General features: G+C 41.1%; 1 protein-coding gene across 1 annotated transcript; it reads left to right on the forward strand.

Moving 5' to 3' along the window:
* LOC8085740 (DNA repair protein RAD5B) lies at window positions 1,396-7,807 on the forward strand. Its single transcript, XM_002446127.2, has 18 exons — window positions 1,396-2,555; window positions 2,677-2,810; window positions 2,901-3,036; window positions 3,125-3,178; window positions 3,461-3,595; window positions 3,703-3,854; window positions 3,942-4,026; window positions 4,432-4,623; window positions 4,843-4,986; window positions 5,101-5,250; window positions 5,394-5,461; window positions 5,576-5,698; window positions 5,780-5,879; window positions 6,123-6,235; window positions 6,323-6,896; window positions 6,992-7,063; window positions 7,168-7,266; window positions 7,365-7,807. Exons 1-18 carry the CDS (start codon window positions 1,485-1,487, stop codon window positions 7,485-7,487), a joined length of 3,525 nt encoding a protein of 1,174 aa, XP_002446172.1. The 5' UTR covers window positions 1,396-1,484; the 3' UTR covers window positions 7,488-7,807.

A 15,913-nucleotide genomic window follows, 5' to 3' on the forward strand; every position in this document is an offset into this window, starting at 1 on the left:
TATACCAAGAAAAAGAAAAGAACCAAAAAATGAAAAGAAAAAGAAAAATAAAAAGGAACTAAACAGCAACGAGCGGGAGTGAAAAATAAATTAAAAAGAATGAAAATAAGAAGAACAGAAAAAGAAAATACAAAGTAAACGTACTTACTTGGGGGACCCGTCACGCGTGCATGTGGGCTGTGGTAGCTGAAAAGCAAATGTAGGAATCATCGGTTATCTCCCGTTCGAAAGATCAGACAGGAAGATTCCCGTTGTATTTTGTTTTTTTTACTACAACTTTTGTACATTCCATTCTTATATTTAATTGAAAAAGAAAAATAAAATAGTAGAGGATTCCCCTGCTAGTTCCTTAAAAAAAACATATGTATAGTTTTTTCTTAAAGTGTTGATCACTTGATCTTAATGTTGTTGTTGTTCAAGCCATCTCTACATCCAAATGAACTAAAACCTCATATACTATCGAACCACATTAGTTTATTTTAACCATTTTGTTAAGATACTTGCTAGGTGCCATTTTCCTTACGGTCGTGTGGAGCAATGTGCACTAGAGGAGGAGCTCGACCACAGTTGGATCCATCAAGGAGCGCACGACATCTAGCGAGTAGCAACTATGGCTGGTTCCATCGAGCAAAATGCACAACAATGGTGGATCTTTAACGTGCATGGTGGCATCTCCTCCGTGGACACGCGACAGCTTCAGAATCTAGGTCAAAGGTCTTATTTGCTTAAGCTTATCTATCAAATTTGCTAACCATTTAATAATATTTTTTTCTCTCATAATAAATTAACGAATAATACTTTCAGTAATGACTTTTTAGATAAACAAACAGAGTTCAAAGATGACACTGTGCTCGCACCGTCTCTCTCTTCTCACATGATTATATTCCTTTTTCTTTATTTTTTATTTAATATATGCAAATACTCGTGTCGTGTGTTTATATTTCTTCCCATATTTATTTAGATCTTGGTGTTTTTATAATACTTCTTTAGACATAACGGAATCGCCACACCCGGAAGCGGCTCAGCCACCACCCGCCCACCGCGCCGTCATCCAACCAACCGGTGACGAGCACGTGGCGTGATGGGCCCGGACTGGAGCGCAGACGCGGCGCCACGATACCGGGAGGCGGGAGCAACATCCCCGCGCGCGCGCCCCCGCCACTTTCACCTTTTCACCGCGGGAGAGTCGTCAAAAAAAAAAGAAAAAAAAACTTTTCACCGCTGGAGTCCACAAAAATTTGACCGCCCCGCTTCCTTGCAGATTTTCCCTCCCCCGCCAAAAATCTGCACGCCCATTTCCCTCCCTCCCTCCGTTCCCCGCCAAAAAAAAAAACCCCCGCTTAAAACCCCCTCCAAAGCGCAGCAGTCCACCATTTCCCTCCCTCCGCCCCCAAACCTCCCCCCTCGCGGCGCCCTCCACGCCTCTCCCACTCCCGCCCACATCTACTCCGCCGCCCCGCCCTCGCCGCGCCGGTGTAGCAGCCATGCTGGCCTCCGTCGCTGCCGACGACGACTCTGGGTGGCAGGAGTCCCCGTCGCAGGCCGTCCTCTTCGCCGACGAGATCGCCGCCGTCCGCGCCGTCCTGGGCGGGGGCCTTTCCGAGGCCCGCGTCATCGCCGCGCTCTCACGGTGCGGTGGCAACGCCGAGCGCGCCATCAACGCGCTCCTCGACGACGCCGCCGAGGTCGGTCCCGCCCCCAAGCGGGTCAAGGCCGAGCTCGACGTCGGTGGTGTTCCGACGCCGGCGCCGGCAGATGCCAAGGTGAAGGTGAAGGCCGAGTCCATCGACGGTGGGGCCGTGGTGCTGACGGCTGTCAAGGTGAAGGCCGAGTCCATCGACGACGGTGACGTCGTCGGGAGCCAAGAATCCGATGGCTCCTCTGCGAATGCCACCGCCAAGGTGAAGAGCGAGCCGGCCGATTCATCCGCCAAGAAGCCGGACCGATTCGTGCCCGGCGCGCCTGTGGCGGCGGCGAGCGGCGGCGCCGGCATAAGCCTCATCCCGCGGCAGAAGAAGAGGCCGAGGGAGGAGGAGGAGGAGGAGACCATCGACCTCACCACCACCCACCCGGTGCCGTACCTCAACCCGCGGCCCATCCGGGCGTTGCCACCCGTGGGTGGGGATGGGGAGGTGTACGACCCCAAGCCTATCCAGATGGTGCCGCCCCTGGAAGTCCGGATGCACGACCGCAGGCCCGCCGTGCCTGCGCCGTCGCCCGTCGACGTCGAAATGTACGAGCAGCGGTCGCGTCCCCCGCCGCCCCGGCCCATCAGGACGGCTGCGCCTGCCCCGGTAACGGACATGAGGATGGTGGTGGCGCCGCCGGAGGCCGAGTTTGGCGACTTCCCTGTGGAGCGCGACTGGATGCTCGTCGGCAAGTCCTATGTTCCCGGGCTGTCCACCAACCGTGGGAGGAGGAGGCTGGACGCCGGGGAGATCGTCCATTTCGCCTTCCCTTCGTACGACAAGATTTATGGCGGGTTAAAGATGACAGCCAGGAAGGCGGCTGCTCTGGCACAGATTGTTCGCTTCTCCACCAAACGAGCCGGAGAGGTTGTTACTCAATCCATCTTATGATGCATGATTACTCTTGAATATTTTTTTAGCGAATGAATTCTTTGTTTGAAATTGATATAATCTGGTCTTGTCTCATTCTCCCTGATGGTGTTTGTAGATTGGGAAGCTGTCCCCAGAGTGGACGCAATGCCTTGTCCCGCTTGTCAACTCGTCCAAGGTGAAGATTCAGGGGAAGCTCGTGTTCCCAACAGTGGAGCTCAGGCTGATGCAGGAGATATTGCTTTATGTTAGGTAATGTTTGATGATGATACGTGTTTTTTTATATTTAGCAAGTTACTTAGATTTGCCAGTTTGTTCTGATGCTGAAGTTTATTTGTGCAGCTTCTATATCCACAAATCTGTGCTTGCTGAAATGAACAACTCACCCTGTGACATGCTCGATCATGCAAATGTTGATTTCTCTCCCAGTCCTCTTCATAAATTGCTTAATTTGCTGAACCTAAAGCCATCCAACAAGGTAGCTCATTGTTTGATTTTTTTATTTTTAGATTTGACAATGTTCTTGTTTTTTTTTTCATAAATGTTGATGTGCCTACCATGTGCAGGATGCTTTCTCTCTTGATGACCTCACCACTAGAAAGCTGAAGCAAATTCTAAGGGTAAGCCACAAGCCCTCTTGCTGTTTTTACTGTTACAAGTTTTTCAGGTCGTATCCTACAATGTAGCGTCTGTAATTGGGTACTTCCCCAATGCAGTATACCTACTGTTGTGTTTATTTTACAGCAGTGTAGGCTTTTTTTTTTTTGGAAAACTCACTGCAGAAAGTTATTGCCTTCTCTTGTACTATAATACTTTCTTTCTTGGCATTATGATCGGTTGCCTTGTTCTATGTGTTGATTCTTGCTATTATGTTTTTTTTCTTTTTCCGATAATTGGATCAGGGGGACAATAATAGTGGTGATGATTCTACTCCTGTGCTTGGCCAAACATTTCTTGAGCAAGGCGCTGATGAGCAGGCTATTTCAGAGGCTGCCTTGAACAAACTTGTTGGCATTGCGGAAACATTTGACTTAGAGGTAAGAATTGAAGCTTGTGGAATTGTTGGAATGTTTACTCATGCTGGCCCAATATTTTGCAAAAACTTTAACTGTTATAAATATTTGGTTACATAACTGTAAAACAGGAAGCAGAGCCTCCCACTACCCTTGTCTCTGTTCTAAAACCATACCAAAAACAAGCTCTCTTCTGGATGTCTAAATTGGAGAAGGGAATTGATGCTAATGAAGAAACAAAAACTCTTAATCCGTGTTGGAGTGCCTACAATATTGCAGACAGGTATGCTCTATTCAGTGTCTTTTTTACAAAGCACAAAAATGCTGACTAGATTATGGCGATAACTATGAAAATCGTCATTGTTTGCAGGAGAGCTCCTCCAGTGTATGTCAATCTTTTTACTGGTCAAGCAACAACACAATTTCCAAGTGTAACTGAGACTGCTAGAGGAGGGGTAAGTTTGTTTCAAGGGGTGCTCATGTGCTTTCTTTCCATAATATTCCCAAAGGTCTTGCTGTTCCATTTTCCCTGATGTATCCTGCCCCTTAACAGTTATGCTATGTTATGCTGCCAAGATATTTTAACAAGACTAAATAACATGAAATTTGCTTCTGTAACAAGGATTTTGCTGTTATAAGCTATAGTTTTGCTTGCACTCTGACGTTTTCTGGCAAATGTTGGTTTATTCATGTTAAAGCATAATGCTCAGCACTCTGGTGCTAACATAAACTCAATCCTCACAGATGGTTCCTTCAATTTTGTTCAGTTACATGACTATGAATGTTTGTGTTCTCCTAATTGGGTTGTGATTAAATGGTGTATTATGAAAAATATTTATGTGTTAACTCTGTATTTGCAGATACTAGCAGACGCAATGGGTCTTGGCAAAACTGTGATGACCATTGCTCTGATACTTTCCAATCCTAGGGGGGAGTTAGAAAGAGACACGAGGTATCTCAGAGATCGTGCGACCAGAGCACACTCCACAACATCCTCTATGAGAGGAGGTACCCTTATTGTTTGCCCTCAGTCGTTATTGGGTCAATGGAAGGTTAGCATTGTGATTTACTATTGAAGCAACTGTTATTAGTAAGCTTTTTATTTGTTTTTGTAATCGATGACAGAATATTTGAATGTCACTGCTAAACTTTCACTCTTATCCTGTTGTTCATGCACTGCATCTTGGACCAACTTAATAATTCTTTTATTTTCTGCAATAAACTTGATCACACAAGAAAAATAATTACAGCCATATTGTTCTTCCTCACAGGATGAGTTGGAGGCACATTCGGCACAAGGAGCTCTTTCTGTGTTTGTGCATTATGGTGGTGATAAAACTAGTAGCCTCATGCTGATGGCTCAACATGATGTCGTTTTAACAACCTATGGTGTCCTCTCAGCTGCATGCAAAGCTGTATGTGTTTGGCATTTGCACTCCTTGTCCATTTTTTTTGGCAATCTTTATAATTTTTTTTGGAAGTAACAAGGTCATCGGAACTTTAACTAATGAAAAGGTTATCCTTAACAGGATTACAACAGCATTTTTCACAGGATGGATTGGTATAGGATTGTGCTTGATGAAGCTCACACAATCAAATGTCCTAAAACTAAAAGTGCCCAAGCAGCTTATAGATTAAACTCAGAATGCAGATGGTGCCTTACAGGCACACCATTGCAAGTATGTTTTCACCATTGACATTCATGTTTCGTTTTCAGTACATTCAGTTTAACTGGCAGCTTGTAAACTGACAGTAATGGAAAAAGATGATCTAAAGCTTTTCAATTTCTGGTGAAGCTAACTCAGTATCACATTTTCTGCAGAATAAATTGGAGGACCTCTACAGTCTTCTCTGCTTCCTACGTTGTGAGCCATGGTGCAATGCAAAATGGTATGGATGAAAGCCAACTGCTTAGTTGAAAGCCATGTTGACCTCTACAGTCTTCAACTGCTTCCTTTGTTTTTTTTAAATCCTTACTTAGGACGATTTTGCTGATCTCTCTAGGTGGCAGAAGCTTATTCAGAAACCTTATGAGAATGGTGATGATAGAGGATTGAAACTTGTTAGAGCTATTCTTAGGCCACTAATGCTAAGGAGGACCAAGGAAACAAAAGACAAGATTGGAAAGTATGTATTTTGTTTTTCAAAGTTCACAACTGCATAAATAAGCATATATAGTGCCTCACAGTGCTCAAATTTTTTCTTCAGTCCCATACTGGTTCTACCTCCAGCTCATATTGAAGTTGTAGAATGTGAACAATCTGAACATGAACGTGATTTCTATGAAGCGCTTTTCAGGAGATCAAAGGTATATTTATGTTTTTGCTTTTTCATTGATACAAGATGGATGAGTTTTCAATGTTTGGCTTGCTGTTAACTGATGTGGAGCTACAACATGAAACTTTAAATGCTATTATGTTTGTTGCTTAACTGATGTGGTACCAAGAGGATTCTTGTTTATCATTGTCAAACTTCACTAAATTGTGCTTCTGCATATCATTTGTTTGTGAAATTTCATGAACTAAATTTCTTGCATGTGTACCTCCGCCAGGTTCAATTTGACAAGTTTGTGGCACAAGGCAGTGTTCTGAACAATTATGCTAATGTTCTCGAGCTACTTCTCCGGCTAAGGCAGTGCTGTGACCACCCTTTTCTAGTTATCAGGTTAGCTATGCATTTCAAGAAAATGTTCTAATTCTTACATTTCATGATTTTATCGTCTAATCCGTTTACCAAATTTTTAATGTGCAGCCGAGCTGACCCTGGAAAGTATGCTGACCTCGATCAGGTAGCACAGCAATTCCTTGAAGGAGTGCAGAGTTTTTCTGGAAGACAGAATGTAGTGCCCTCACGTGCTTATGTAGAAGAGGTTGTTGAGGAAATTCGCCAGGGTGCTACTACTGAGTGTCCTATCTGTCTTGAGTCAGCTTCAGATGATCCAGTACTCACGCCTTGCGCCCACCGGATGTGCCGCGAATGCCTTCTTTCTAGCTGGAGGACTCCAGATGGAGGGCCATGCCCACTCTGCAGAAGTCACATCAGCAAATCTGACCTGATCATATTGCCTGCTCAGTGTCGTTTCCAGGTTGATGCCAAAAATAACTGGAAGGACTCGTGCAAAGTGAGCAAACTTATAATGATGCTGCAGAGCCTTCAGAAGAAAAAGGAGAAGAGCATTGTATTCAGCCAGTTTACTTCCTTCTTCGATCTTCTGGAGATCCCCTTCAATCAGAAGGGTATCAAGTTCTTGAGGTTTGATGGCAAGCTGAGCCAGAAGCATAAAGAAAAAATTCTGAAGGAGTTCAGTGAAACCCAGGACAAGCTGGTATGCCTGAGCAATTTATAATCATGCTCTTATTTTCCTTTCTGCATAAGTTCATTTTTTCTTGATGCATACTGAGTACGTGGTATGAAAAATAGGTGCTCATGATGTCACTCAAAACTGGAGGTGTAGGGCTAAATCTAACTGCTGCCTCCAACGTTTTTCTGATGGTAATTATACTGCACCCTGTCAATCCAGTACAACTTAGTAGTTATCTTGACATCAACTAGTTGGTCATATTGACGTTTTGGCACTACATTTTGCTGATGTACAGGATCCATGGTGGAATCCAGCTGTGGAAGAGCAGGCTATCATGAGAATTCACCGTATTGGGCAGAAAAGAGAGGTCCGAGTCAAGCGCTTCATTGTCAAGGTAAGTAATGGCATCTCTATCCCATTGACGGGGCATCACTGGCCTGTTTGCTGTCCCAGGATACTGAAATCTCAAATGCTGTGCTGTCTTCATTTCAGGATACTGTCGAGGAGCGGTTGCAACAGGTCCAAATGCGCAAGCAGAGGATGGTTTCTGGGGCGCTCACTGATGAGGAAATTCGTGGCGCTCGCATTGAGCATCTCAAGATGTTGTTCAAGTGATTATAGCCATGAACTCCTGATGTGTATAACTGACGTTATGTCCTGGATACTTTGGTAGTGTCAAGTATGTTGTTCAGGGCATGCTTGGTAGGAGTATTATTATCTAGGTTCAGATCATTGTAGATGGGGATGGAGTGGGTGGAACTTTGGCCCGTCCGATTTTGTGTATATGCCCCCATGCTAGTATGTATATCTTGCAGAGTAGTTTCTTACGGTGTTGAAACATCCTATGAAATCCTTAATCTACCATTGCTGGTCCTTGTGGCCTGTGGTCGCTGATTTTGGATTAGCTTCAGTGTGAGAGGTCTCTGATCTTCGTATGCTGAGAATTGATCATTTGATACTCTATGCAATCAGCACATGCATCAGCACACCGGCCACTTCAAGACAGAATAAACGTCAGCTGATCGCTGCATTTATCTTGTCAGAATCTTTTTAGTCTCCAGTGCCTGATTAAACGTCAGCTGATGGCTGCATCCTGATTTTGAGAGCTGTTGAAGTTGCTCTTCCTCTCGGTTCTTTTTCTTGTATCGATCTCCTTCCTACACCTCGAGCTGCAACCGCCTCGCTTTGTCAGGGGCTGCGGAACAGCGTCAGTTCGGCATCTCCAGGTGGAACCGGACAAAGTCAAAAAAAAAATCTTAATGCTAGGGCTCATTTGGAACTGTAGGGGCCTCTGAAAAAAAGGGATCGCCACTTTCATTAAAAATCTTATTGCTGAATATAAATTCTACTTTATTGGAATTCAGGAAACAACGATTAAGGATTGTGATGAGAAATTACTGAAAAAATTTGATACTGATCAAGACTATCTATGGCTTTACAACTCTGCAAATGGAAAATCAGGAGGTATCTTATGTGGGATTAAAAAAGACTTATATGATGTGGGATCTTTTCATCAAGGAGAATTCATGTTACAAATGAATTTGTGGGATAAAACAAATAGAATAAAATGGAACTTCTTGGTGGTATATGGTTCCGCTTATGATGATAGGAAGATGGATTTTTTAAGCGAATTATCATCATTTTGCTCAAAAAACAAGGAACCTATTTTGATAGGAGGTGACTTCAACATTATTAGATATAGTAGTGAGAGGAATAAGCCTGGTGGTAGACATTCACATTCTGATACTTTTAATACCTTGATTCATTTCTATGAATTAAGATAAATTATCATGTCTGGAGGGCTATACACATGGTCAAACAATCAGGAAAATCCAACTTTGGAAAAACTAGACAGGATTTTAGTATCCAAGGAATGGGAAGATATTTTTCCCAATGTTTTAGTTAAAAAGTTGCCAAGAAAAGTATCTGACCACAATCTTCTTATCTTATCCACTACTTCTTATAAGCCTACAAGGCATATCCATTTCAGATTTGAACTGTCTTGGTTCAGTAATCCTGATTTTCTTCCTATGGTTGAAAAAATATGGACTAAACCATGTAGAGCAAAATCTGCTCTGCTTAGAATTCAACAAAAGTTGAAACTCTTTAAACAATACTTCAAGGGTTGGGGGTTTAATCTACAAGGAGAAATGAGAAGAAAAAAAAGGAAAAAATCAGCATTGAGTTAGCCCAAATCGAGTCTATTGAGGAAAGTAGGAAACAGGTTTGTTAGATGGTGAGCAGTTGGCTAGGAAAGTTTGGTTATTACAAGAATATCTCCATTTGTTAGATGAGCAAGAATCTTATTGGTTAAATAGGTGTCATGAGAACTGGTTGCTTAAAGGGGATAATAATACTAGCTATTTTCACAAAATTGCTAATGGAAGGAGAAGGAAAAATACTATTATTTCCTTGGAGAAGGATGGTGAAATCGTTGAGGGGGATGAAAATCTTTTGAATCATGCTACAGAATACTATACAAACCTGTTTGGACCTGAAGAGGACCATAACATTCATATTGATCAATCTTTATGGGATGAAGTTGAAAAAGTATCAGATGTGGATAATGAGAATTTATGTAAGCCTTTTTGTGAACAGGAAATAAAAGATGCTTTGTTTCAAATGGAGAAACATAAAGCTGATGGTCCAGATAAGATTCCTATTGAATTCTATCAGGCATGTTGGGATATTGTTAAAGATGACATTATTCAGTTGTTTGCTGAATTTCATGAGAGCAGAGTTGATATTAGTAGAATTAACTATGGAGTTATAACATTTCTTCCCAAAGTTTCTGATGCTGCCAGGATTCAACAGTTTAGGCCTATTTGCTTGCTGAATTGTTTAATAAACTCATAACAAAAACATTGACATTGAGGCTAGAAAAGGTGGCAGAAAAACTTATACATCCTAATCAAATGACATTTATGAAAGGAATAAATATCATGAATGGAATCATGATTTTACATGAAACAAAAAGAAAAAAACAAATTGGTATTGTACTCAAGCTAGATTTTGAAAAAACTTATGATAAAGTCAAATAGAGGTTTTTATTTCAATATTTGGCTGCTAGGGGCTTTTGCCCTATTTGGTGTGACTGGATCAAAAGTGTGGTCTCAGGCGGGACTGTAAGCGTTAAATTGAATAATATCCTTGGTCCTTACATAAAAAGTCATAAAGGTGTGAGACAAGGGGACCCCCTCTCCCCTATTCTGTTTAATTTTGTAGCTGATGGACTTTTCAGAATGATACTTAAAGCTCAATCAAATAATCTTTTCTGTGGTTCAGGAGATCATATTATTGAGAAAGGAGTTGTTGTCTTACAGTACACTGACGATACTATTATTTGCCTAAAGCATGATATTAAGGGGGCTAGAAACATGAAATTATTGCTTTACATGTATGGACTGATGGCTGGCTTGATAATAAACTTCTCTAAAAGTGAAGTTATAACCATCAGTGATGAAGATAATTGGGATGGAAAATATGCCGATATTTTTAACGTTCAGGTGGGGACTTTTCCTATTAAATATCTGGGAGTACCTGTCAGCTCCAGCAGACTTCATGTCTGTGACTGGATGCCTCTGATTGACAAGAGTATGAAAAAGTTAGACATCTGGAAAGGTAGAACTATGTCAATTGCGGGCAAGTCCACGTTGATCAGCTCTAGTTTGAATAATGCACCAATTTACCATATGTCAATTTACTTGTTGCGAAAGACTATCCTAGGCAGATTAGATAAGATTCGTAGAACTTTCTTTTGGCAAGGTGGGTTTACTAAACGTAAGTACCATTTGATCAAATGGACCAAGATTTGTAAAAGTAAGAAAAAAGGAGGTCTCGGGATTAAGGATATTAGAAAAATGAATGTAAGTTTACTTGTTAAATGGTGGTGGAAGCTAGATAATGAGGAGGATGTGTGGCAAAAAAATATCAAGCACAAATACCTTAAATCTGAATCAATTCTGGATGTTTCCCATAAGCAATCTGACTCTGCTATATGGGCAGATCTTCTGAAGGTTAAAAATATCTACTTGCAGGGAAGAAAAAAGTTGGTGAGGAATGGTAAGACTACTTTCTTCTGGAAAGATAGTTGGCTTTATGAGAAGCCACTTTGCATTGTATATCCTGTTCTGTTCAAATTTTGTCAACAGCAAAATATTTTGGTTGATCAGGTTAGAAACAATTTACAGAGTGTCTCTTTTACTAGGTGGTTAATGGATGATATGCTAACTGATTGGCAAATTACTTTGAGTGATATGAGGAAAATTAATTTTACTTCTAACAAAGACTCAGTTGCTTGGACAGTTGGAACTGCTGGCCGATTTAGTGTGAAATCAGTTTATAATGCTATGACTTTTAATGACTCAGGTCCTTCTCATAGTAAAATTTGGAAAAGTAAAATACCTGCTAAGATCAAAATCTTCCTCTGGCTTCTTCTCAATAATGCGGTTTTAACGAAGGATAACTTGATTAAAAGGAAATGGGTTGGTAACCCAACATGTTATATCTGTAATCAGATTGAAAGTGCTTCTCACCTCTTTTTCCAATGTAGTACAGCTAAGGCAGTTTGGGCTATTGTCGCTCGCTGCATTGGTGCTAATAATGTACCTAAATCTCTTAATCAATGTTGGCTGTGGTGTGAGCGCTGGCTGCCTTTTGGCAAACAGTTCCATACTATGGGCATTGCCGCCATCTGCTGGGCAATCTGGAAAACAAGAAACAAAGTTTGTTTCGAAGAAAAAAATCAGAAACCCTGTTGAAATTATATGTTATGCATGTGCCCTCATGAAAGCCCAAGTTTGGTTTTGGAAATTAATGACACCAAGTTGCTAATGCCTTGTGTCTAAGTGATTTGAGTTAGGCATAGCAACACATGTAATGAAGATGCATGGTGGCATGGAAAGGTGACCACATGATCACAAAGGGATGAAGCATGAAGTGAAGATCATGGTGATAGACGAGGAGCAAAGTTATCAAGGCAAAGGTATAAACATAGGGTTTTACTTTTGTCGGTCTAAGATGAGTAGAGAAGTGATTGACCGGGTTTAGGATAGATAGCCGACTATCAAGAGGGGAAATCACGGTCATCTCTCAAATCAAGTGCTACTAGGTCTACTTCTTGAGCATATGCATTAGGATCTAGTAAAGTGCTAACTTAACTCCTTTGGGTGAAAATGTTTGTGAAAAGCTACACATATGCACTTTGGTGGTGGACACTCGTTGGTGTTAGCACATTTACAAAGGAGGTGGAGTTCCTAGGGTTGAGAGGGGTGTGGGTTCCTCTCTCCCTCCCGCCGAGCTTGCGAGGCGGGATTCGACGCTTTTGAGAAAATTAAGTGCATATTTTCTATTGCGCCGATGGGAAATTTGGAGAAGTCGCGGGAGTGCTTTCTCACTGAGAAACACTCACCGGACGCTGAGTACGAAGGCACCGAATGCTGGCCTCAGAGTCCGGTGTGCTTGACTCTGCTAGGGTTGAGCACCGGACGCACTCTGAGAGCGTCCGATGGTTAGCGTCCGGTGCGAGGGCGTTTTGCAATCCTCTCTGTGTTTAAGTCCGGTGAGCACCGGACGCTCAGGGTGCGTCCGGTGACTCACGTCCGGTGACCCTGCAAGTTTGCGGTACTCTCTGCGCATGAGTCCGGTGTGCACCGGACACGTCCGGTGTGGACTCGCAGAGCGTCCGGTGATTCGCAGGTAGCCGTTGGAATCTGACACGCAAGATCCAAGAAGGACACGTGGCCAACCCCTGAGCACCGGACGCTGGGGGTCGAGCGTCCGGTGATCACTTGGTAGCGTCCGGTGCCCCCGATTTCAGCCCAGTGAAAGTAGCCAACGACTAGTTTCTTTGAGGGGCTTATAAATAGAGGGTGGCCGGCTTTGGGAGGTCTACTCTTGCACATTTGATTACTTGAGGCATACTTTGAGCTAGAGAACACTCATTCCACTCATCTCCTTGCTTGATTGCTAATCCTAGTGAGATTGAGTGAGATTCAAGTGTATTGCTTTGAGAGTTGCATTTAGTGGCACTTGATTCTTAAGTTTGCTGCGGATTTCTTGTTACTCTTGGGTGTTTCCCGACGCCCTAGACGGCTTGGAGCAGCGGTGGTGTTGAGCTCGTGATTGGAGATTGTTTCGAGCCTCACCAAGTGATTTGTGAGGGTTTTTGAGCCTTCCCCGCGGGAGATCGCAAATTGGTTACTCTAGTGGATTGCTTGTGGCTTGGAGGATCCCCATCTTATGAGTGGATGTGCGGCACCCGCTGAGGGTTTGGCTTTGAATTGCTAATTAGCTCGTGATCCATCAAGTGGGTGTATCGCTACAACGAGGAGTAGCTTGCCGGGAAGCAAGAGAACCTCGGTAAAAATCTTGTGTCATCTCTTGTCGAGGATTCTCTTGTGATTGTGAGTGATTGATTGCATATATCTCTACTCTACAACTTTGGTATAACAATCACTCTCCACTCCTTTACTTATCTGTATACCTTGCTAGTTGTTTAGCTTGTTTAGTTTAGTCTTCTTGTTTAGGAGTGTAACTAGCCTTCTCTTGTTGTTGTGCTTTAGTGTTTAGCCTTGTACTAGTTTGTATAGGCGGCTTGCATAGCTTAGTTGAGCTAGTGCTAGAATTGCTTCGCCATTTATTTTACTAACTCACTTGCTTAGTGAAGTTTGTAGAATTTTTAAATATGCTATTCACCCTCCCTCTAGCCTTTTGGACCTTTCACCTCATGACATATTGGGCAGGTTTGTTTCCGGAGATGGACAAGGAGGCGCTACAAGCTTGGGTGAACACAATGTTGCAGATCGCCACCAAGCTGATGATATGGTCGAAGCATGGAGATGGCAAACTACTCTTACAAGAGAAGTCGGATGACAACTCCCAGAACTGATCTGAGTGATGATTAAGAGGCTCTTACCATCAACATGTGTGATGTTTTCTTTTTGGTTGTTGGTTAAACTTAAATGTCTGTATGCTAAGGCTGTATGCCGGATTGTTCGATCTTTTGTTTGGCTGTCTTTAGATCTTGTTATCAGGGTAAACTTGTTCAGGTCTGGTTTTATCTAGTTTTCTTGATGTCCTGCAACAGTCTTGAATGAACTGCTGTATTTCCGTTGAATCTAATAAAAATGGAGGATACCTCCGATTCGAAAAAAAGGTGGAACCTGACAACATTAATAAATACAAAAAATTAAATATTTTCCCCCTAAATTATGATCATAATATAAATATAAGTTTCCTTCTTGAGAGAAAAAAAAGACAGACTACTAAGAATTACATAGTATGACGTAAACACTCAACGTTAGCACATTCATCCCTATGAACGTAAAAACATTATGAGTACCTCCGAATGACATCACGAGATTCATGAAGTCACCACAGACACGTTGTCGACAGAGAAGTCGTCTACCACTACCTCCTTATACTCTTAAACCATTTAAATTCCACAAGGTCAGAAATAGGTTTCAAAGTGGTTTTTGTCATTTTCTAATTGAAAAAAAATCTGACAAAGAAAAATTATAAAGATAGATTGGAACACGATAACAAAAATAAAATTTTTAGAGCTAGTGCACTGCTTCCAACTCTATTTTTGACATGTTGATTTCTAGATCTTCGCCTTAACCTAGCTCAAGTACATTTTTTGCATCCAAAGAACTAATGTACCTATATACTAGCAAATATTGTTAGTCTTAATGGTCAATCAACCACTAGAATCACTAAACCTTTGCTAGAGTCTATGTTTCGTACAAAGTTAATGATGAATTTGCTTAGCATGTTTCTCTATGTAGTTCTTTCTAAAAGCCTTCAAGGACATGCTCGTCAAAAACAAAGGACATGTTCGTATGATGGTCCTAAGTAATTGCTTTTCGTGTGCTTTTGTAGAAGTTCCAAGGTTAGTTTTTCTTTTTTTTTGAAACTGGGTGGATTCCATTACTTTAATTTTTTAAAGCCTCCATCCGGTCCCTCTTCCCATTCGATCCTTTCACTAGAATAACAATTAAAAGTATCTTGCCCACGTATCATATCCAATCTCCTATACCTAAAAGGTAGTATTTTAAGAGATGGAAGTGCTTCAGCAGTTCTCCTATCTAATCTAATCTCTAATACTTATAAAAGATCTCCTAAAAAAGTACTATTTCTCCTAAATAAAGGAACCAACTCCCTCTCCCGTATTCCTAAAGAAATATATATAGGAGACAAATGTCAGGTAATTTGCTACAACAGTACTCTCTTATATCCTGAAATTGATTCTAAGGCAATATAAGGGATTTGCTGGAGACAAAATTAATCCTAAAAAAATTATAGGAGATGCAATATAAGGGATTTGGTAGAGACGAAATTGATCCTAAAAAAGTAATAGGAGATGTAATATAAGGGATTTGGTAAAGACAAAATGTTTTTTTTGAAAAAAAATCAATTCTAGAAATTTTTAGTAAAATGTTAGTCAACCTAATGCTTTTTCTCGGATCCCTAACTTTCTAAAATAAAATTTATACTAATATGAACATTTATATTTTTTAGTTTACTCAAAACTTTTAGTGAATTTGAATTTCAAAATCATATTTTGGATTTATTTTGAATTTATGATAATAGTTCTAAATGAAGACTTAAAATTTACCTTTTTTTCTTGTTTATTTTGAATTTATTAGTATAAGTGAAGTTATCATTTTAATTTGGCCCGTAATATAAACCTTAATAAATTCATGTTCACTTATACAACACAATTCCAGATTTTTAGTAAAGTCAAGGAATATTTTTAGGTTCTGTTCCTAGACGAAACAAAATACTTAGAATATAATATTCTAATTAATTTCTATTATACAAAAAAAGTCCAGATAGACTGAACAAAAATGGCTTAATTTTGATTTCCAATTATATTTGTTTCTTTCGTATGAACAGAAAAATACAATGACTCAAAGTTTCTACCACAAACTTTGTACCATGTTTGCCGCATCGCTTCAAAAAAAGTATATAGTAGGAAGATAAAAATATATTTTAGGTAAGAAAAAAGTAACTTTATGTCAAAATGGGCTAAAAGCTTA

The sequence above is a fragment of the Sorghum bicolor genome, chromosome 6 (assembly GCF_000003195.3).
Source record: "Sorghum bicolor cultivar BTx623 chromosome 6, Sorghum_bicolor_NCBIv3, whole genome shotgun sequence".
Lineage (NCBI taxonomy): Eukaryota > Viridiplantae > Streptophyta > Magnoliopsida > Poales > Poaceae > Sorghum > Sorghum bicolor.